Source organism: Saimiri boliviensis, chromosome 11 (assembly GCF_048565385.1).
Source record: "Saimiri boliviensis isolate mSaiBol1 chromosome 11, mSaiBol1.pri, whole genome shotgun sequence".
Lineage (NCBI taxonomy): Eukaryota > Metazoa > Chordata > Mammalia > Primates > Cebidae > Saimiri > Saimiri boliviensis.
In genome coordinates, this window is record NC_133459.1 from 12185557 (window position 1) to 12206952 (window position 21396).

General features: G+C 47.7%; 1 protein-coding gene across 1 annotated transcript; it reads left to right on the forward strand.

Annotated features, from left to right (window-relative positions):
• The first annotated feature begins 4453 nt into the window (after positions 1-4453).
• Positions 4454-8798, forward strand: LOC141580380 (PRAME family member 20-like). The gene is made up of 3 exons (XM_074381484.1): positions 4454-4785; positions 5476-6057; positions 8237-8798. Exons 1-3 carry the CDS (start codon positions 4499-4501, stop codon positions 8796-8798), a joined length of 1431 nt encoding a protein of 476 aa, XP_074237585.1. The 5' UTR covers positions 4454-4498.
• Positions 8799-21396: the final 12598 nt, after the last annotated feature.

Here is a 21396-nt window from a genome sequence, read left to right on the forward strand (position 1 = left end):
TGGTCAGGCTTGTCTTGAACTCCTGACCTCAGGTGATCTACCCGTCTTGGCCTCCCAAAGTGGTAGCTTTATAGGCATGAGCCACTGCACCAGGCCTTTTTAAATTTTGAGACAGTTTCACTCTGTCCCCCAGGCTGCAGTGCAAGTGGCATGATCTCAGCTCACTGCTCCTCTGTCCCCTGGGGTTCAAGCGATTCTCCTGCCTCAACCTCCCGAGTGGCTGGGATTATTTTTGAGACCGGGTTTCACCATGTTGATTGACCAGGCTGGTCTCCAATTCCTGACCTTATGATCCACCCACCTCCGCCTCTGAAAGTGCTGAGATTACAGGCATGAGCCACCGCTCCTGGCTGAGAAGACTTTTTTTTTTTTTTTTTCCTCAAAGAAGTGGAGATCTGAGCATCGGAGATCGCCGTCAGTAATATTTCACAGTGCTGTTAGAGTTTAGTGGAGCAATGGCTAATAATTCATGAATTAGGAGTGATCTTGCCTGCTTTTTATTTTATTTTATTTTATTTATTTATTTATTTGAGACGGAGTTTCGCTCTTGTTACCCAGGCTGGAATGCAATGGTGCGATCTCAGCTCACCGCAACCTCCGCTTCCTGGGTTCAGGCAACTCTCCTGCTTCAACCTCCTGAGTAGCTGGGATTACAGGCACGCACCACCATGCACAGCTAATTTTCTCTATTTTTAGTAGAGACGGGGTTTCACCATGTTGACCAGGATGGTCTCGATCTCTTGACCTCGTGATCCACCTGCCTCAGCCTCCCAAAGTGCTGGGATTACAGGCTTGAGCCACCCCGCCCGGCCTAGGTATTGTTTCAGTTTCTTCCAGAGAAGCCTTAACCTAAGCCCTGAGACCAATCACACCCTCAGTGGCACCTCTCTTCCACCTGAATGAGTGAATAAACTGGTACATTAGGTGATGTAAAACCCACAAGACCATCTGATACATGACAGTTTTATTCTGATTTTGTAGGGATGATACCTCAGTTTTTATAAAACTTTTTTTTTTTTTTTTTTTTTTCTGAGATGGAGTCCTGTCTGTCTCCCAGGCTGGAGTACAGTGGCATGATCTTGGCTCACTGCAACCTCCGCCTCCTGGGTTCAAGCAATTCTGCATCAGCCTCCCAAGTAGCTGGCATTGCAGGCGCTGCCACAGCTGGCTAATTTTGTACTTTCAGCAGAGATGGGTTTTCTCCATGTTGGTCAGGCTGGTCCGGAACTCCCATCCTCAGGTCATCCACCTCATGCTTATAAACCAAAAGTTAGGGAGGCCAAGGTGGGAGGATCATTTCAGCCTAGGGATTCAAGACCAATCCGGGCAACATGGCAAACCCCCATCTCTACAAAATATTTTTTGCGGGGTTGAGGGGTTAGAGTCTCACTCTGTTGCCCAGGCTGGATCACAGTGGTGTCATCTCGGCTCACTGGAAGTGAGACTGCAGTCTCACTCTGCCTCCCAGGCTCCAGCTATTCTCTTGCCTCAATCTCCTGAGTAGCTGGGATTACAGCCACCTGCCACATTGCTCAGCTAATTTTTGTGTTTTTAGTAGAGGTGGAGTTTCACCATGTTGACCAGGTTGGTCTCGAACTCCTGACCTCAAGTTATCCACCCGTCTTGGCCTCCTAAAATGCTGGGATTATAGCCATGAGCCACCGGTGCCCGGCCTCTACAAAAACTTCCTTAAAATATTAGTCATGATGGCAGGCATCTGTAGTCCCAGCTGTTTGGGTGGCTCACATGGGAGAATCCCTTGAGCCTGGAAAATTGAGGTTGCAGTGAGCCGTGCTCACATCACTGCTGTACTCTAGCCTGGGCAATGCAATGAGATCCTGTCCAAAAAAAACCCCACCAAAAAAATCTTAACCAAATAGTTAAGAAAATCCAAGCAATTGAAATCAGTAGGCCAATCCCAACCCCCACAAAAAGGGGGAGAAAGAGAGTTTAGAAGCCTCTACATGCCAACATCCCATTTAGACGGTTTAATCCGGCAGTTGTGGTTTTGTTAGAAAAACAGTGTTAAAGATTTCCAATAATTCCCACAGTGGCCATAGATTATCCTGGGTGTAATTTTACCATCAGTTTAAAAATGGCCACATGAGAATGACCGTGAAATCTGAATGGTCTTCTGTCAGAAAGAGGTTAAACCCTTCCCTATCTCACAGTTAGGACTATGAAGGTCACATATTAGTAAAACTCCATGTTTGTGGAGCAAATCAGTGAATGAGTCCTAGACTTTCACCCTATCCCTAATTCTTTCACTTTAATGAATGAAAATCTAATTTGTTGAGTTAATCTGTAAGAAAGCCAACAATTCAATCAGGATTAACTGGGGTTGGGAAAACTTAAGGAACCTAATCAAATATTTTCTTTTTCCTTTTTTTTTTTTTTTTTTTTTTTTTGCGATGGAGTTTCACTGTATCACCCAGGCTGGAGCACAGTGGCTCCATCTTGGCTCACTGCAACCTCCACCTCCCGGGTTCAAGTGATTCTCCTGCCTCAGCCTCCAGAGTAGCTGGGATTACAGGCATGTACCACTACACCTGGCTAAGTTTTTGTATTTTTAATAGAGATGGGGTTTCTCCATGTTGGCCAGGCCTTGAACTCCCAACCTCAGGTGATCCACCCACCTTTGCCTCCCAAAGTGCTGGGATTACAGGCATAAGCCACTGATGCCAGGCCTTCAATTTTTTTTTTTTTTTTTTTTTTTTTTTTTGAGACCAGTTTTGCTCTTGTCTCCAGGCTAAAGTGCAATGGCATGATTGGCTCAATACAACCCCCTCCTCCTGATTCTTCCTCCTCAGCCTCTCCAATAGCTGGGATTAAAGGTGCTGCCCACCACACACAGCTAAATTGTGTCTTTTTAGTGGAGATGAGGTATCGTCATTTTGGCCAGGGTTTTCCCCCCGCTGTTCATGGAGGCCTTGAACTCTTGACCTCAGATGATCCACCCAGCTCAGCCTCCCAACAAGCTGGGATTGTGGGCGTGAGACACCATTCCCAACCCCATTCTATTCCTTAATAATATGTTTAGAGCAGGCTAGGTGCAGTGGCTCATGCCTGTTTCTCCAGATGAAAGGATTTGGGCTTTGAATTTTCCTCTAAATGCAGTTTTGTCTTTATTCCAAAAATGTTGATTTGTGCCTTGGTTTCTGTCATTTCAAAATTCAGAAGTTTTTTCTTTTTTCTTGAGACAGAATCTCGCTCTGTTGCCCAGGCTGGAGTGCAACGGAATGATCTCGGCTCACTGAAACCTCTGACTCTCTGGTTTAAGTGATTGTCCTACCTCATCCTCCCAAGTAGCTTGGACTACAGGCGCCTGCCACCATGCCACGCTAACTTTTTTTTTTTTTTTTTTTTTAGTATTTTTAGTAGAGATGAGGTTTCATTGTGTTGGCCAGGCTGATCTTGAACTCCTGACCTCGTGATCCACCTGCCTCAGCCTCCCAAAGTGTCGGGATTACAGGTGTGAGTCACTGCGCCTATCCAAAGTGGGTCATTTTTAACATGTGTAAGAGATGTGTACTGGAAACATCTCTGTCTTGCAAATGATCCATAATACTGTCACATAGCTTTAAAAATTTCTCACTGAAATTTTAAATAATGAGGCCAGGCGTGGAGGCTCAGGCCTATAATCCCAGAATTTTGGGAGGCCAATGTGAGTGAATTGCTTGAGTCTAGGTGTTCAAGACCGGCGTGGAAAACATAGCGAAACCCGCTGTCTTTACAGGAGGTCAAAAAATCAAAGATTAGCTGGGAGTGTTGATGCAGGACTGTGGTCCTAGCTACTTGGGAGACTGAGGTGGAAGAATCCTTAGAGCCTGGGAGGTCACGACTGCACTGAGCTGAGATGGCAGCCCTGTACTCCAGCCACTCCAGCCTGGGTGACAGAGCAAGACCCTATCAGAAAAAAAAGAAAAAAGAAAGAAAAGAAAAGAAAGGAAGACAGAGGGAGGAACAGGAAAAGAAGAAAGTGAGAGAGAAAGGGAAAGACAAATAGAGAAGTAAGCTTAAATACTACAAAGAAAACAAGTAGAAAAACCCATTCTAGGAGTGACCAGTGAATGTTCCCAACCATCTTATTTGTAGGAACTGTGAATGTCGGCATGCAGGGCTTGGGACATAACATTCCCATTGTTTTAGAACCCTGAGTAATTAGAAATTTCCCCCAACGGTGGGAGGGGTTAGGCTTCAGGCTCCGCCATACGCACTACTCGGTGGATGGAACACTGGCTGGAAAGGAAGGGCTAGTGGTGCTCCTGCCTCCTCGCTGCTTGAGAAAAGCTGGTGCTAATGCCAGCAGAGACAGAACGCTAGCTTTGTGGCCACTGAGCACAGAGTCGAATTGAAGAAAACGAAGAAAAACTCTTTCACCATGGCCAGAGCACTGACTTTGGCCCTAGGAGAGGATGAGATTGCATGGGCTTGGTCTGAGAGTGATGCTCTTTCTCTGGATTTGTCCTCTGGAAGTTTTCCTTGCAGGTTGGTGAAGATGAGCATCTGGACTCCACCCAGACTCCTGGAGCTGGTGGGACGGAAGCTGCTGAGGGACCAGGCCTTGGCCGTCTGCACCCTGGAGGAGCTGCCCACGGAACTTTTCCCCCCGCTGTTCATGGAGGCCTTCAGCAGGAGACACTGTGAGGCCCTGAAGGCGATGGTGCAGGCCTGGCCCTTCCCCCGCCTCCCTCTGGGGTCCCTGATGAAGACGCCTTGCCTGGAGACCTTCCAAGCTGTGCTCCATGGACTTGATGCACTGCTGACCCAGGGGGTTCGTCTCAGGTGAGGTGGCCCAGATGGGCAGGTAGGGAGGGCTCAGGTGTCCAGAGAAGGAAGAGCTAGGTTGTGAGGAGTGGGGAGGCCCAATGGGGAGCCCACAGGCTTCTGATGGGCTGATGAGAAAGCTCAGTGAGGCCTTGGCCATTGCCCAGCTCCTCAGGGAGAGGACTGCTCATCACGCAGGGTCCGTGGAGGTCACAGGAACCTCTCTCTTAGTGGCAATGAAGGGCACCACTAAAAGTGGGAACTGAGCAGGGCACGGATGCTCACACCTGTAATCTCAGCATTTGGGAGGCTGAGGAGGGTGGATCACCTGTGGTCAGGAGTTTGAAACCAGCCTGGCCAACATGGTGAAATTCTGACTCTACTGAAAATACAAATATTAGCTGGGCATTGTGGTGAGTACCTGTCATCCCAGGTGCTCGGGAGGTTGAGGCAGGAGAATCACTTGAACCCAGGAGGTAGAAGTTGCCGTGAGCTGAAATCTCACCACTGCACTCTAGCCTGGGCGACGGAGGGAGACCTATTCTCAGAATAAAGAGAAAGTGGAATTGAACAGGCTCCAAGGGGACAGCAGGGTGGAGAAAAGTCAGGGAAAGAAAAAAGCAAGGAGGGGCGCAGCTGGGGTGCAGGATGTGAAGCTGACGTTCAGCAGTGACCGCTTACATTCTCAGCCTCTCTATCTTCCCACAGAAGAAGGAACCTTCAAGTCCTGGATTTACGGGATGTCAGTGAGAACGTCTGGATGGTGTGGTCTGAGGCCATGGCCCGCGGGTACTTACCAGATGCCACGAGGAAGAGAAAACCAGCTCAGGACTGTTCAGTGATGAGAGGACAGCAGCGCTTGACTGTGTTCGTAGACCTTTGCCTCCAGAACAGGACTCTGGATGAATGCCTCACCTGCCTCTTTCTGTGGGTCAAGCAGAGGGAAGGTTTACTACACCTGTGCTGTAAGAAGCTGAAAGTCTTGGGAACGCCCCTCCACAAAGTCCAAAACATCCTGAATATGGTGAACCCAGAGTGTATCCAGGAGGTGGAAGTGAATTGCAGGTGGCGACTGCCCGACCTGGCAGAGTTTACCCCATACCTGGGCCAGATGAGGAATCTTCACAAGCTCACTCTCTCCCACGTCGACGTCCCTTTCTACTTTTCCCCAGAACAGAAGGAGGAGTTTGTTACCCAGGTCACCTCTCAGTTCCTCAAGCTGCACCACCTCCAAAAGCTGTATATGAACTGTGTTTCTTTCCTCGAAGGCCATCTGGCCCAGCTGCTCAGGTGAGGAAGGATGGTGAGCTTTCTCTGCAGACCGCAGCAGAGCCTTTCCAGGTCACAGTAAACGCTAGTGGGCATCTACTGTGACCGCCTATGAGGAGGTGACGGTGAAGGGGACACTGGAATGTCCATGCATTCCCCTGTGGGCGGCTCTGTCCTGAAATGGGTATCACACAACCATTCCAATAAAGGCAGAGGGATCAGTGGGGGTAGATGCTATGGAGAGGCTGCCATGCTAGGAAGCTGGCTACTGAAGGGTTCAGCTCTAGGGAGGCTCTGTTTGTGAATTCCTCCTGAGGACGCGTGTCTAAGTTAAGATGATGAAAAATAGGTCAGGCATGGTGGCTCATGCCTGTAATCCTAGCACTTTGAGAGCCTGAGGAAAGAGGATAAGTTGAGCCCAGAAGTTTTAGAGCAGTCTGGGTAACACAGCAAGACTGCTGACTAAAAATAGGAATTAATAAAAATAAAAACAAACAAGATAAATTTTTTTTTTTGAAATGAAATTTCACTTGATTGCCCAGGGGGAGTGCAGTGGCGTGATCTTGGCTTACTGCAACCCGTACCTCCCGGGTTCAAGTGATTCTCCTGCCTCAGTCTCCTGAGCACCTGGGATTACAGGTGTGGGCCACCACACCTGGATAATTTTTGTATTTTTAGTAGAGACTAGGCTTCACCATATTGGCCAGGCTGGTCTCAAACTCCTGAGCTCACGTGATCCCCCTGCTTCAGCCTCCCAAAGTGCTGGGATTACAGGCATGAGCAAACATGCCCAGCTCAAACAAGATAATTTTTATTTGTTTGTTTATTTATTTACTTATTTATGTTTGAGACAGAGTTTCGATCTGTCACCCAGGCTGGATGCAGTGGTGCAATCTCGGCTCACTGCAACCTCCGCCTCCCGGGTTCAAAGGATTCTCCTGTCAGTCTCCTGAGTAGTTGGGATTACAGGCACTCGCCACCACACCCGGCTAAGTGTTGTATTTTACGTAAAGACCAAGTTTCACCATGTTGGTCAGGTTGGTCTCGAACTCCTGGCCTTGGCCTTCGAAAGTGCTGGGATTACAGGCGTGAGCCACCATGCCAGGCCAAACGAGATTAGTTTTAAAAAGATGTTGGGAAGTGGGGAAGTGAAGTGGGCACTGAAGAGGGGAATGCTCATCAAACCTGCACGTTTCAGAATAATACAAGCTCTGTGCTCAACAGCTTGGGGAACACAAATGATCTCATCTCTTTTTTTTCCCCCCCCCCTTTTTTTTTTAAGGTGGGGTTTCACCATGATGGCCAGGCTGGTCTTGAACTCCTGACCTCAGGTGATCCACCCACCTCAGTCTCCCAAAGTGCTAGGATTACCTCATCTCTAATTCCCGGTCACAATAGATTGTTTTGAGCTCCAGGTGAATTAATTACCTAGGAAACAGAAGGTCAGAGAGTAGGCACAAAGACTGGTGAAAGTGATAAATGGTTTGCGGATTAGACAGGCGTGTCAGGGACCCCTGCAGCCTGGGCACCCCAGCTGATGTTGCAGAATCCCGCCTGGGTTTGTCCGTAAGCCTGTGTCCCCTCTGGGCTCCCGTGGCCCAGAGATGTGTTTTTATCCCTGACGGATGAGTAAAGGGAGCTTCAGGGATTCTGTGAACTTGATCCATTCCTATAAATGATGGTGAAAAGACTCAGGAGGAAATGAAATTTTTCTTTGTTTTTCTTTTCTTTTTTTTTTTAGACACAGTCTCACTCTGTTACAAAGGCTGGAGTGTAGCAGCATAATCTCTGCTTACTGCAACCTCCACTTCCTGGGTTCTTGTGATTCTCCTGCCTCAACCTCCCAAGTAGCTGAAATTACAGGCGCCTGCCACCACGCCTGGCTGATTTTTGCATTTTTAATAGAGATGTGGTTTCATCATTTGGTCAGGCTGTTCTCGAACTCCTGACCTCAAGTGATCCACCCATCTCAGCCTCCCAAAGTGCTCGGATTACAGGTGTGAGTTACTGCATCAGGCGTAAAATGGACTGGACCTCAGTGGCAAAGTTCTTCATCATGCAGCATCCTAAATGTTGACTATCAATCAGAATGACCTTGGGCTTGGGCAAAATGGTCTTCGTCCATCACCTTGAAGTCATCCCCACCACCCTTCACTCACCCCTATGATTCCCCAGAACTAACTTCTTGCTCTCTCCCCAGCTGTCTGAAGACCCCGTTAAAGACCCTCGCAATAACGAACTGTGTGCTTTCGGAATCGGACTTGAGGCATCTGTCCCAGTCCCCCAGCATCAGTCAACTAATGACCCTGGACCTGAGTGGCATCAGCCTGGCCAATCTGAGTCTTGTGCCTCTCCAGCTTCTGCTAGAAAAAGTGGCAGCCACCCTGGAGTACCTGGACTTAGATGACTGTGGGATCGAAGACTCCCAAGTCAATGCCATCCTGCCTGCCTTAAGCCGCTGCTTTGAGCTCACCACCTTCAGCTTTTGTGGAAATCCCATCTCCATGGCCACCCTGGAGAACCTGCTGTCCCACACAATCAGACTGAACAACTTACGCCTGGAGCTGTATCCCGCCCCACGGGAGAGTTATGATGCTTCTGGTGCTCTCTGCCGGTGGAGGTTTGCCAAACTGGGGGCTGAGCTGATGGGGAGAGTGAAGGACTTGAGGCAGACCAAGGGGGTCTTGTTCTCTACCGCCTGCTGCCCTCACTGTGGCCACAGGGCATTTTATGACCTGGAGGTAAATCAATGCAGCTGTTGAATATCTGCCTGTTTGCGTGGATGTATCAAATGCTTTCTTCTGGACACTTGGAAACTAAAACGTAGGTCTTAGGCACATCCTCCAGGGAGCACAGAACCCATCGTTCCAGACACGGCTCTGAAAGTGGAAAAGGAAAAGTGATGAACCAGGGGCTGGACTTGGGGGAAACACTGACATGGATTGGATGAGACTTCGGGGATCTGTATCCTATAGAGTCAAAAACGGGAATCTGAGTGTCTAGAGTGTAATTCAGGCTTGCAAATGCCTGAGGGAGTTACCCTTGCATGGATGGTTGCCAAGAAACAGAAATAAAGGGAAACTGAGTGGAAGCTGTCTGGTGCCCTTATTATCAAGTAACCTGTTTTCCAGTTGAAGCCTCAGGGAATCTTCAGTTATTGATGAAAAAAAAACCCAAAAGGCACTGAGTCTTGCAATCAGTAAGATTCAGCTCCAGCAAATCAAGGCATTTAAATGAAATTTGGTTACTGTAATCAGTTTCCTCCCATTCTTGTTTGTTTGTTTTGAGACAGTTTCACTTTTGCTGCCCCGGCTCACTGCAACCTCTACCTCCTGGGTTTAGGGTATTCTCCTGCCTCAGCCTCCCAAGTAGCTGGGATTACAGGCATGCACCACCACACCCAGCTAGTTTTTGTATTTGTAGTAGAGACAGGGTTTCACTATGTTGGTCAGGCTGGTCTTAAACTCCTGACCTCAGGTAATCCACCCACCTGGGCCTCCCAAAGTGCTGGGATTATAGGCATGAGCTACCATGCCTGCTTCTTTTATTTTTTACTTTTTATTTTTTTATTTTATTTTTATTTTTTTGAAACGGAGTTTCGCTCTTGTTACCCAGGCTGGAGTGCAATGGCGCGGTCTCGGCTTATGGCAACCTCTGCCTTCTAAGTTCAAGCGGTTCTCCTGCCTCAGTCTCCTGAGTAGCTGGGATTACAGGCAGGCACCACTATACCCGGCTAATTTTTTTTTTTTTTTTTTTTTTTTTTTAGTAGAGATGGGGTTTCGCTATGTTGGCCAGGCTGGTCTCAAACTCCTGCTCTCAGGTGATCCACCTGCTTTGGCCTCCCAGAGTGCTGAGGTTACAGGCGTGGACCTGTAAAATGGGTGAGAGGCCATTGCTCCCGGCTGTTTTTAAATGGACATAATGGTGAGATAGCCATGTGGTTGGGGGGTCCCCGGAGAATCTCCCACCAGCCTGGAGAATCTCCCACCAGCCTGCACACTGTGGGAACGCGCAGCGGGGTGGAGCTTCGGGAGTAGCGCTCTCCGCAGCGGGGAGGAGTCTGGCATTGAGGAGAGTTCCTGTTCCGTCTTTTTCCTTTTCGTGCAGTATAATCCTGCTTTACTCACCCTTCCAACCGTCTGCAAGCCTGAATTTTTGTGGCCATGGGACGAACAAGGACCCAGTCTTTAGCCGAACTAAGGAAGTCCTGCAACAATGGAACCTAATTTAGGGAGTCCCTTTAGTCTCCTAACTGGGTTCACTGATGGAACTGAGATTGTGGGCTGTGTGGAACCATAGGAAACTCCCATTCCCATTGTTTTCAACCTTTAGGTTGCAAAGGCATTTCTTTTTTGGTGGGGGTTGGGGGGACAGGAGTCTCGCTCTGTCACCCAGGCTGCAGTGCAATGGCAGGCTCTTGGCTCACAGCAAGCTCCGCCTGCCGAATTCAAGCGATTCTCAGGCCTCAGCGCCACCCCCCCCAACCCCTCTCCCCCAGTAGCTGGGTCTACAGGTGCCCACCATCACACCCGGCTAATTTTTTTGCATTTTTAGTAGAGACCAGGTTTCACCATGTTGGTCAGGCTTGTCTTGAACTCCTGACCTCAGGTGATCTACCCGTCTTGGCCTCCCAAAGTGGTAGGTTTATAGGCATGAGCCACTGCACCAGGCCTTTTTAAATTTTGAGACAGTTTCACTCTGTTTCCCAGGCTGGAATGCAAGTGGCATGATCTCAGCTCACTGCACCTCTGTCCCCTGGGGTTCAAGCGATTCTCCTGCCTCAGCCTCCCGAGTGGCTGGGATTATTTTTGAGACCGGGTTTCACCATGTTGATTGACCAGGCTGGTCTCCAATTCCTGACCTTATGATCCACCCACCTCCGCCTCTGAAAGTGCTGAGATTACAGGCATGAGCCACCGCTCCCGGCTGAGAAGACTTTTTTTTTTTTTTTTTCTCAAAAAAGTGGAGATCTGAGCTTCGGAGATCGCCGTCAGTAATATTTCACAGTGCTGTTACAGTTTAGTGGAGCAATGGCTAATAATTCATGAATTAGGAGTAATTTTGCCTGCTTTTTATTTTATTTTATTTATTTATTTATTTATTTGAGACGGAGTCCCACTCTTGTTACCCAGGCTGGAGTGCAATGGTGCGATCTCGGCTCACCGCAACCTCCGCTTCCTGGGTTCAGGCAACTCTCCTGCCTCAACCTCCTGAGTAGCTGGGATTACAGGCGCGCACCACCATGCCCAGCTAATTTTCTGTATTTTTAGTAGAGACAGGTTTCACCATGTTGACCAGGATGGTCTCGATCTCTTGACCTCATGATCCACTCACCTCGCCCTCCCAAAGTGCTGGGATTACACGCATGAGCCACTGCTTCTGGCTTATTTATTTTAAGATGGGGTTTCACCATGATGGCCAGGCTGGTCTTGAACTCCTGATCTCAGGTGATCCAACCACTTAGGCCTCCCAAAGTGCTAGGATTACAGGCGAGAGCCACCGCGCCCGGCTTTTATTTTATTTATTAAAAAAGATGGGGTTTCACCAAGATGGCCAGGCTGGTCTTGAACTTCTGACCTCAGGTGATCCACCCACCTCGGCCTCCCAAAGCTCTAGGATTGATAGGCTTGAGCCACCGTGCCCAGCCTTGCCTGCTCTTTACAGGTTGGGACATACGCTTCTTGGTATCAGAAGGGAGGAACTGTGCCTCTGTGGCCATTTACTGTAGAATGGATTTGGGGTAAACTGAGTGCTCTGTTTTCACACATGCTGAAGAAATGACTTTGGCCCTGGGAGAAGTGGGGGTTGCGCGGATTGGCCTGAGAAGCTTGCTTTTTCTTTCTTTCTTTCTTTCTTTTTTTTTTTTTTGAGACGGAGTTTCCCTTTTGTTACCCAAGCTGGAGTGCAATGGTGCGATCTCAGCTCACCGAAACCTCCGCCTCCTGGGTTCAGGCAATTCTCCTGCCTCAGCCTCCTGAGTAGCTAGGATTACAGGCACGTGCCACCATGCCCAGCTAATTTTCTGTATTTTTAGTAGAGATGGGGTTTCACCATGTTGACCAGGATGGTCTCGATCTCTTGACCTCGTGATCCACCCGCCTCGGCCTCCCAAAGTGCTGGGATTACAGGCGTGAGCCACTGCGCCCGGCCCAGAAGCTTGCTTTTTCAAAGCTGGACTGCCCTCTAGAGTTTTCCGTGCAGATTTATCAGAATGAGCCTGCAGGCCCCACGCAGACTCGTGGAGCTGGCAGTGCAGAGCCTGCTGAGGGACCCCTGCTTGGACACCTCCACTCTGGATAAGCTGCCAGGGAAAGTCTTCCCCCTGATGTTCACGGAGGTCTTCAGCAGCAGGCACTATGAGATTCTACAGGCCATGGTGCGGACCTGGCCCTTCCCCTGCCTCCCTCTGGGGTCCCTGATGAAGACACCTCCTCTGGAGACCTTGCGAGCCGTGCTGGAGGGACTTGATCCAGTGGTGTACGTGAAGCTTCGCCCCAGGTGAGGTGACTAGGTGGCCTGGTGGGAAGGGCCCAGACATCCAGAGAAGGGACAGCTGGCTCGGGAGGAGTGGTGGGGTTGGGGAGCCAGGATGGCTCAGATGGTGCCGGTGATGAGAGGCCTTGGCCACTGCCCAGCTCCTTGGGAGCTCCCACCTTGCAGGGTCCACTGAGCAAACAGGAATCTGCCTCCTCCCAGTGGAAGGTTAAGGAACTACAAGTGGATATCAGGAGTAATCAAAGGGAAAAGGGTGGAGAAGTGACAGAAGGGGACAGGAACAGCTGATTGACATCTTGAATGTGGAGTGAAAGCTCAGGTCTTCCCCGGGAGCAAAGATGGAGCTCCCGTTTCTAAAGACCCATCCCCATCAGTGCTGGGGCCTTGCCTACATGCTAAGCCTTTCCCCTATTTTACCCACAGGAGGTGGAAACTTCAAGTACTGGATTTGGGGAATGTGAATGAGAATTTCTGGACCACGTGGTCTGGATCCAGGGCCCTGTCGTGCTCCCCAGAGGCCACGAGTAAGAGGCAGACAGTGGAGGACCATCCAAGGACGGGAGGGCGAAGGCTGTTGTGGATGTTCATACATGAGCCCTCGAAGGTGTTCATAGACGTCGGCCTCAAGGAAGCTACCCTGGATGAGTGGCTGAGCTATGTCTGCGACTGGATTCACCGCAGAAGACGTTTAGTACAGCTGTGTTGTCATAAGGTGCAGAATTACCCAATGCCCGCTTCACATTTCAGAAGATTAGTGGAAATGGTATACCCAGACAGTATCCAGGAGTCGGAAGTCCAGAGAAAGCCCTCGCTGAATAGACCACCAGGAAGGTTTGCCCCTTACCTGAGCCAGTTAAGCGAACTTCACAGAGTCTTGGTAGCCTTCGGTTATGATCATGAGTTATCCGTGTGTGCCCAACAGCAGTTCATTCCTGACTTGGAAACTCCGTCCCTCAGCCTGGACCGCCCTGAGAGTTTTTTTTATGAGAATTGCCAATTATATCAATGAACACCAGGACCACCTGCACAGGTGAGAAAGGATGGTGAGCTTTCTCCGCATACTATACCACTGCCTTTTTCTTTTTTACAGTAAACACCAGTGGGCATCTACTGTGTGCCAGTCACTAGTGGTGTCACAGGGAATGGGGCACTAGAATGTCAATACATTATGCTGTTCAGTGCTCTATATCCTGAAGGGAGTAACACAAGACCACTCAAATAAGGGCAGAGGGATGGCCTGGGGTAGATGCTACAGAGAGATGTGTAGGCAGCTGGTTAGTCGAGCTCAGATCTAGTAGGGTGCAATTGTGAATTCCTTGTTAGGAAGTTTGTTTAAAGTTAATATGATGGGCCAGGCGTGGTGGCTCATGCATGTAATCCAAGCACTTTGGGAGGCTGAGGAGGGCAGATCATGAGGTCAAGAGATCAAGACCATCCTGGCCAACATGGGGAAACCCCATCTCCGCTGAAATACAAAGATTAGCTGGGCGTGGTGGCGTGCGCCTGTAGTCCCAGCTGCTTGGGAGGCTGAGGCAGAACAATTTCTTGAACCTGGGAGGCAGAGATTGCAGTGAACCGAGATTGCGCCACTGCACTCCAGCCTGGCGCTTGGTGACAGAGCGAGACTCTGTCTCAAAAAAGAAACAAATACAAACCATAAAGTTAACATGATGAAAACTTACTCATCATACAGAGGAGAGTATACAAGAAAGAAGTAGCATCAAACCTGTGCATTTCACAGTAGAAGCTCTGTCCTCAGAGCTTAGTAAATGCCGATAATCCTGTCCCTAATTCACTGTCTGTAAAAGATTGTTTTAAACTCCGGGAAAGGTAATTGACTTGGGACATGCATGCTTCTGGAACAGGGTGAGGAGTAGGCATGGGAATGGTGCAAAATGATAGGTGGTTTGCAGATGCAGGCATGTCGGAACGTCTGCAGGCAGGAAGCCACAGCTGATGTCCCCAGACCTTGCTCAGTTGAGTTCTTTGTGCACGTCTCCCACTAGATGAGGTTGTCTGCTGAAAGATGAAGTAAAGAGGCTTTAGAGATATTGTGGGCTTGAACCAATCACACCAGCGAGGATGAAAGGATTGAGCCTAAAATGGGACTGCCTCTGAATGATCTGAGTCTTTTTCTTTTGAGACAAAAGTTTCGCTCTTGTTGCCCAGGCTGGAGTGCAATGGCGCAATCTTGGCTCACTGCAACCTCTGCCTCCTTGATTCAAGCTATTCTCCCGTCTCAGCCTCCCGAGTAGCAGGGATTACAGGTGCTCACCACCACACCCGGCTAATTTTGTGTTTTTAGTAGAGATGGGGTTTCTCCATGTTGGTCAGGCTGGTCTCAAACTCCCGCCCTCAGGTGATCTGCCTGCCTCAGCCTCCCAAAGTGCTAGGATTACAGGTGCAAGCCACTGTGCCCGGCAATGATCTGAGTCTTCATCACGCAGCACCTTGAATGCTGACCATCATGTGATGATGGGAACAAACTTGTATTTGGGTGACTAGCAACGTGGACCAGCAATCTCGAGCCCCTGGGAGCCCTGCTAGCTGCTGCTAGCTAGTCTTGAGAGCCTCCTCTTACAGGACTGTGGGATTCAGGACTCGCAACTCAGGGTCATCCTGTCTGCCCTGAGCCGCGGCTCCCGGCTCACCACTTCCTAGTTTTACGGAAATGAGGCCTGTGAAGGCTCTGAAAGGCCTGCTGGGTCACACAGGCGGGTGAGCGAGGCAGGCCCGGAGACGCACCCTGCCCCTCTGAAGAGTCTTGACAGCAGGGGTCATGTCAGTTGGGAGATCCTCACCCTGATTTGGGCTGAGCTGATGCGTGTCCTCAGAGAAGTAAGGCGGCCCCAGAGGGTCTTCTGTGGGCTTGACCCCTGCCCTTCCTGTGGTGCATGGCCGTCTGAGAAACTGGAGTTCCATCCTTGCTCCTAGGGAAGGCCTGGTTAATGGGGTTGGATACTCGCCCTTACGGACACTTGGGCCCTTAAATCAAGGACGTGGGTGCTTTTTTTTTTTTTTTGACTCAGGGTCTCGCTCTATCACTCAGGCCGAAGTGCAGTGGCAGAATCTCAGCTCACTGCAACCTTCGCCTCCTGGGTTTAAGTGATCCTCCTGCCTCAGCCTCCCAAGTTTCAGCTCTCTGCATATGGCTAGCCAGTTTTCCTAACACCATTTATTAAATAGGAAATCCTTTCTCCATCGCTTGTTTTTGTCAGGGCTTTCAAAGATGTGATGGAGAGAGATGTAAACCGTCATTTTCAGCAAGCTGACAAGAACGGAAAACTAAACACTGCATGTTCTCACCCATAAGTGTGAACATGTTCTCGCGCATTTTGAGCAAGGAGAACACATGGACACAGGGAGGGGAACATCACTCACAGGTGCCTGTTGTGGGGTTGGGGGATAGGGGTGGGGAAGGGATAGCAGGGGGTGGGGGGATAATGGAGGAATAGCATTAGGAGAAATACCTAATGTTGATGAGGGGTTGATGGATGCAGCAAACCACCATGGCATGTGTATACCTATGTAACAAACCTGCATGTTCTGCATATGTAGCCCAGAACTTAAAGTATTTTAAAAAAAAGATAGTTGTCATGATGCAGCATTCCTTAATATAAAAGTCTTATTACAATATTGTATGTGTTTTTATTTACTTAATAGCATTATATATTTTTGGTTAAAATATGTTTGATGAATTATGTATCCGTGATATTAATTCTCCATTTTTAGATATTAAGAGACTATGCTGAAAGGCTGGGCGTGGTGGCTCACACCTGTAATCCAAGCACTTTGGTGGCAAAGGCGGGCGGATCACCAGAGGTCGGGAGTTCAAGACCAGCCTGACCAACATGGTGACACCCCATATTTATAACAGAAAAAAACTTTACACTGAGAAAAAACAAAAGAGGAACCTGTCCAGGGTACTGACCTACATGTATGCAGCCCATGTGGGCCAGGAAGTTCTCTGATGCTTCACTCAGGTGAACCTGGGCTGACTGTGGACCTGGTTGATCTCACACTGCTAGTCTCAAGTGTTCCTCCTGTCCTGGCCTCCCAAACTGCTGAAAGTATAGGCATGGACCACCGTGCCTAGTCTTAACCATTTTTAAAATTATTATGGATACATGAAATTTGCTTATTTACAGGGTACATTTGATATTCTTTTTTTTTTTTTCTTGGAGATGGAGTCCCACTCTATCCCCCAGACTGGAGTGCAATGGCATAATCTCAACTCACTGCAACCTCTGCCTCTTGGGTTCAAGCAATTCTCCTGCCTCAGATTCCTGAATAGCTTGTCCTACAGGTGCGTGCTAACACGTCTGGCTAATTTTTGTACTTTCAGCAGAGGTGGGGTTTCACCATGTTGGCCAGGCCTGTCTTGAACTGACCTTGTGAACCACCCACCTCAGCCTCCCAAAGCCCTGGGATTACAGGCGTGAGCCACCACACTGGCTTATTATTCCTGCTTTTAAAAGCTGGTCAATTCTTTTGTGTTTATTTCAGAGTTTATATCAGAACAACTCACAGTAATATATACCTCTACTAGAACTTGTCATATAGTCGAAGACAAAGTAGTTAACAATTTTACAAATAGTAGATTGCCTTTGGAGGGATTGATAATTACAAAATATGTAAACACTTCTGGCAGAAGCACATCAAATATGGACACGAGTGAGCAATGTTTGCCCTCAAAGATTTCTTTTTTTCCTTTTTTAAAAAATTTAATTAATTTTTTTTAGAGGTGGGGTTTCACCCTGTTGGCCAGGCTGGTCTTGAATTCTAACCTCATGATCCGCCCACCTCAGCCTCCCAAAGTGCTTGGATTACAGGAGTAAGCCACCACACCCGGCCTTTTTTTTCTTTTTCTTTCTTTTTTTTTTTAAGAGGTAGAGTCTCACTCTATCACCCAGGCTGGAGTACAATGATGCAATCTTGGTTGACTGCCAACCTCTGTGCCCTGGGCTCAAGCAATCCTCCCCACTCAGCGCCCAGAGTAGCTGGGAGTCTAGGTGCATGCCACCTGGTCCAGCTAATTATTTGTAGTTCAGATAGAGGTGGGACTTCGTCATATTGCACAGACTGGTCTCCAGCTCCTGAGCTCAAGAGATCTACTCACTTTAGCCTCCCAAAATGCTGGGATTACAGGCATGAGCCACCGTGCCTGGCCAAAGGTTGTTGTTAAAGTTAAAGCTTCTACTCATAACATTGAACCTAAATGTCAAGGAAATGCATTAGCAGACTTTTATGTGAACTCAGCTACCACCAGAGTTTTAAGAAATTGGATTAAGTTGTTTCACGTCAAATTATTTATGACAATTTGTGCCATAAACAATACTGTGCACCTGAATTGGAATAACCAAAATAGTATCTGAAAGGATTCACATTTAATCCCGAATGAGGACTCACTGATGGCCTCAATGGCCACCTTATCCTTCCCGAGTTCCTGAAGTTGCCACTATTAAAGGCTCTGTACTCCACAGTCCATCATGTTGTAGAAAAAATTGTTGAATTTGTGAAAACTGGTGTTGGGATGATTGGTTTTTGCTTGTTTGTTTTTAATTGAGATGGAGTCTTGCTCTGTCGCCCAGGCTGGAGTGCAGTGGCTCAATCTCAGCTCACTGTAACCTCTGCCTCCTGGGTTCAAGCAATTTTCCTGACTCAGCCTTCTGAGTAGCTGGGATTACTGGTGTACAGAACCACGCCCAGCTAATTTTTTTGTTTTTAGTAGAGACAGTTTCACCATGTTGGTCAGGCTGGTCTCAAACTCCCAACCTCAGGTGATCTGCACCTCAGCCTTCCAAAGTGCTGGGATTACAGGCGTGTGCCGCCACACCTTGCCTAATCTTTTCTTTTCTCAATAGATGGTATCATAGTATTAGCTTTTATGCACCTAGGACTTGCTCTCAATATGACTCAGTACTGCAAGACCTTGACGCACTAGTTCAAAGAATATTTCCAGTAGGGGAAGGAGGCTTTCAATGATGGTTAGACCTCCATGCCCCAGTGTTGCGAGATTGCATCTTTTAGAAATGACACCAAGGGAAATCTGCCCATGTGCATCATTCAATGGGACCATACCAGGTGACTTAAAATTAAGGACATCCAAGGAAAAACCTTCCCTAGAAGTAGACCCCATCACACAGTAAACAGCTTTTCCCAGACAATGGAACAAGACTCCATTCCATCTTCTTCCCTGGACTGAGACTTGGGTTTATTTTGCATTAACACGAAATGCTCAAACTTATATTTTATTTTGTCAGGTACTTTCAGCACTCAAAGCCAACACTTTCTAAGGTCTCCTGTTCAAAATTTAGCCACTATCACTTACCAAAGCAATTGCTGGCTACAGAGTCATTTAGATGAATGGGAAGGATCACAACTAATGGTAGGACCTGCCCTCATACACAGTTGGGTAGCAATTGAGGACGCTAACTTCATGATAAGGTTTGTTATCCTTCCTTTGGCAAGTTGGTCAATTTATTTTTTATTTTTTATTTTTTATTTTTTTGAGATAGTCTCGCTCTGTCTCCCAGGCTGGAGTATGGTGCCGCGATCTTGGCTCACTGCAGCCTTCTGTATTCAAGCAATTCTCCTGCCTCAGCTTCCCAAGCAGCTGGGACTACAGGCACCCGCCACTGTGCCCAGCTAATATTTTGTATTTTTAGTAGATTCAGGATTTCACTGTGTTAGCCAGGATGGTCTCCATCTCCCAATCTCATGATCCATCCTCTTCGGCCTCCCAAAGTGCTGGGATTACAGGCTTGAACCACCACCACCGGACCTAATATTTTCAGTCAAATGACTTGGCACTGAGAAGAAGCTATAGATGTAAATGCGTGGCCTATGACTTTTGTTGATTTCATTACTGATAATTTATCTGTATGCATAGGAAGCATTAGCGTAACTGGGTCTTATCTAGGTAGTGTCCCAGCCTCCCTTATAATCAGACTCTTTGGTCTGACACACATTATGAAGACTGGAATGCTCTATGTAGTAATTAGAATGCCAGTAGACATAGAATCAGAACATGACGATGTTACTCTGTGCCATATAATCAGAGAACTTACTGAAATGAGATATAGGTTCATTGGAAATTCTAGAGGCAAATAGAATGCCTCTATAGGTCTACTATATGCAATAAATAATAGTTTTATTTATTGGATGCATCAATACTCAGGGCATGTTTGGAAAGGAACCTATTTATTCTTCAATGGAGATGGCCTGCCAGGATTACTTTATACAATTCATAGAAATATTTTTTCTTCCCACCCCAATTCAAACCATTATCATGCAACCTGGTGTCAGTGGAAGTCAAAGCTGTTGAGGCAGAAATAAATAAAGCTTCATTGAATGCTAAATGTGAGGATTGACCTGGAAGACACACACTGACAAAGGGGGTATGTTCCAACGTCTGTCAGAAGTTGGAATGCTTTTGTGAGAAAGGCTAAAAGAAGGGAATGGGACTCCTCATATCAGCTTTCTAAAAATTTTCTTTTGTCTTATTGACCTGGCAAAGGTCCAATAGAGTTTTGTTTCTGTGTTTTTCATTGGAAGGTGCAATAAGGAGGTTACAGTTATTGGCTTTAGATGACAACATAACAGGCTAGAACATTTACTTGCAAGACAGCCAGCAAAACTTCATGATCAGAATCAGATCAGTGTCCTCACTGTCAGTAGATGAAGCCTTCATCAGTACTTGAAGAGTTTGAGGCACTTGTGAACTCATGATCAGATTCTTTTAAATTTTTTATGTTATAATTTTTTTTTTTAAAGAAGGGGTTTCACCATGTCCGTCAGGCTGGTCTTGAACTCCCGACATTAGGTGATCCACCCACCTTGGCCTCCAAAGTGCTTGGATTATACACGTGAGCCACCACGCCTGGCTAATCAGATTCTTTACTTAGGGACAGGATATAAGCCAATCATAAGACCTTCCACAGGCAGTTAATTTGGAAGCCTGCCTAATGTGACCTGTAGGTTTCCACTGGCAAGATGCAGGTACAGATATGACAAAGAATAACCATGACCTTCATATCACCCCCACCTGGTGAGTAATGGGATCCTTTTGACCTTTTCTCTACGTAAAACCAGGTCACTCATCTTGTGTAGCAACAAAATATATAGTCTACCTAATGAAGAAAGAGACTCTGTGGAAAAAAAAAATTATTATGACAAGCAAAGCAGCTGGGCATGGTGGCACATGCCTATAGTCCCAGCTACTTGAAAGGCTGAGGTGGGAGGATCGCTTGAGCCTAGGAATTCTGGGCTGTAGTACGCTATGCCCATCGATGTCCACACTAAGTTTGGCATCAATATGGTGACCTCTTAAGAGTGGGGGACCCCCAGGTTGCCTAAGGAGGGGTGAACTGGCCCAGGTCAAAAACGGAGCAGACCAAAACTCCCGTGCTGGTCAGTAGTGCACGTCTTTGAAGAGCCACTGCACTCCAGCCTGGGCAACAAAGCGAGAACCTGTCTCTTAAAAAAAAAAAAAAAAAAAAAGGGCTGGGCACAGTGGCTCAAGCCTGTAATCCCAGCACTTTGGGAGGCCGAGGTGAGTAGATCATGAGGTCAAGAGATCGAGACCATCCTGGTCAACATGGTGAAACCCCATCTCTACTAAAAATACAAAAAATTAGCTGGGCATGGTGGCTTGTTCCTGTAACCCCAGCTATTCAGAAGGCTGAGGCAGGAGAATTGCCTGAACCCAGGAGGCAGAGGTTGCGGTGAGCCGAGATCGTGCCATTGCACTCCAGCCTGGGTAACAAGAGTGAAACTCCGTCTCAAAAAAAAAAAAAAAAGAAAGAAAGAAAAGAAAAGAAAAACAAAGAAAAGAAATGAGCAAAGCAATGGAAATAAATGTGA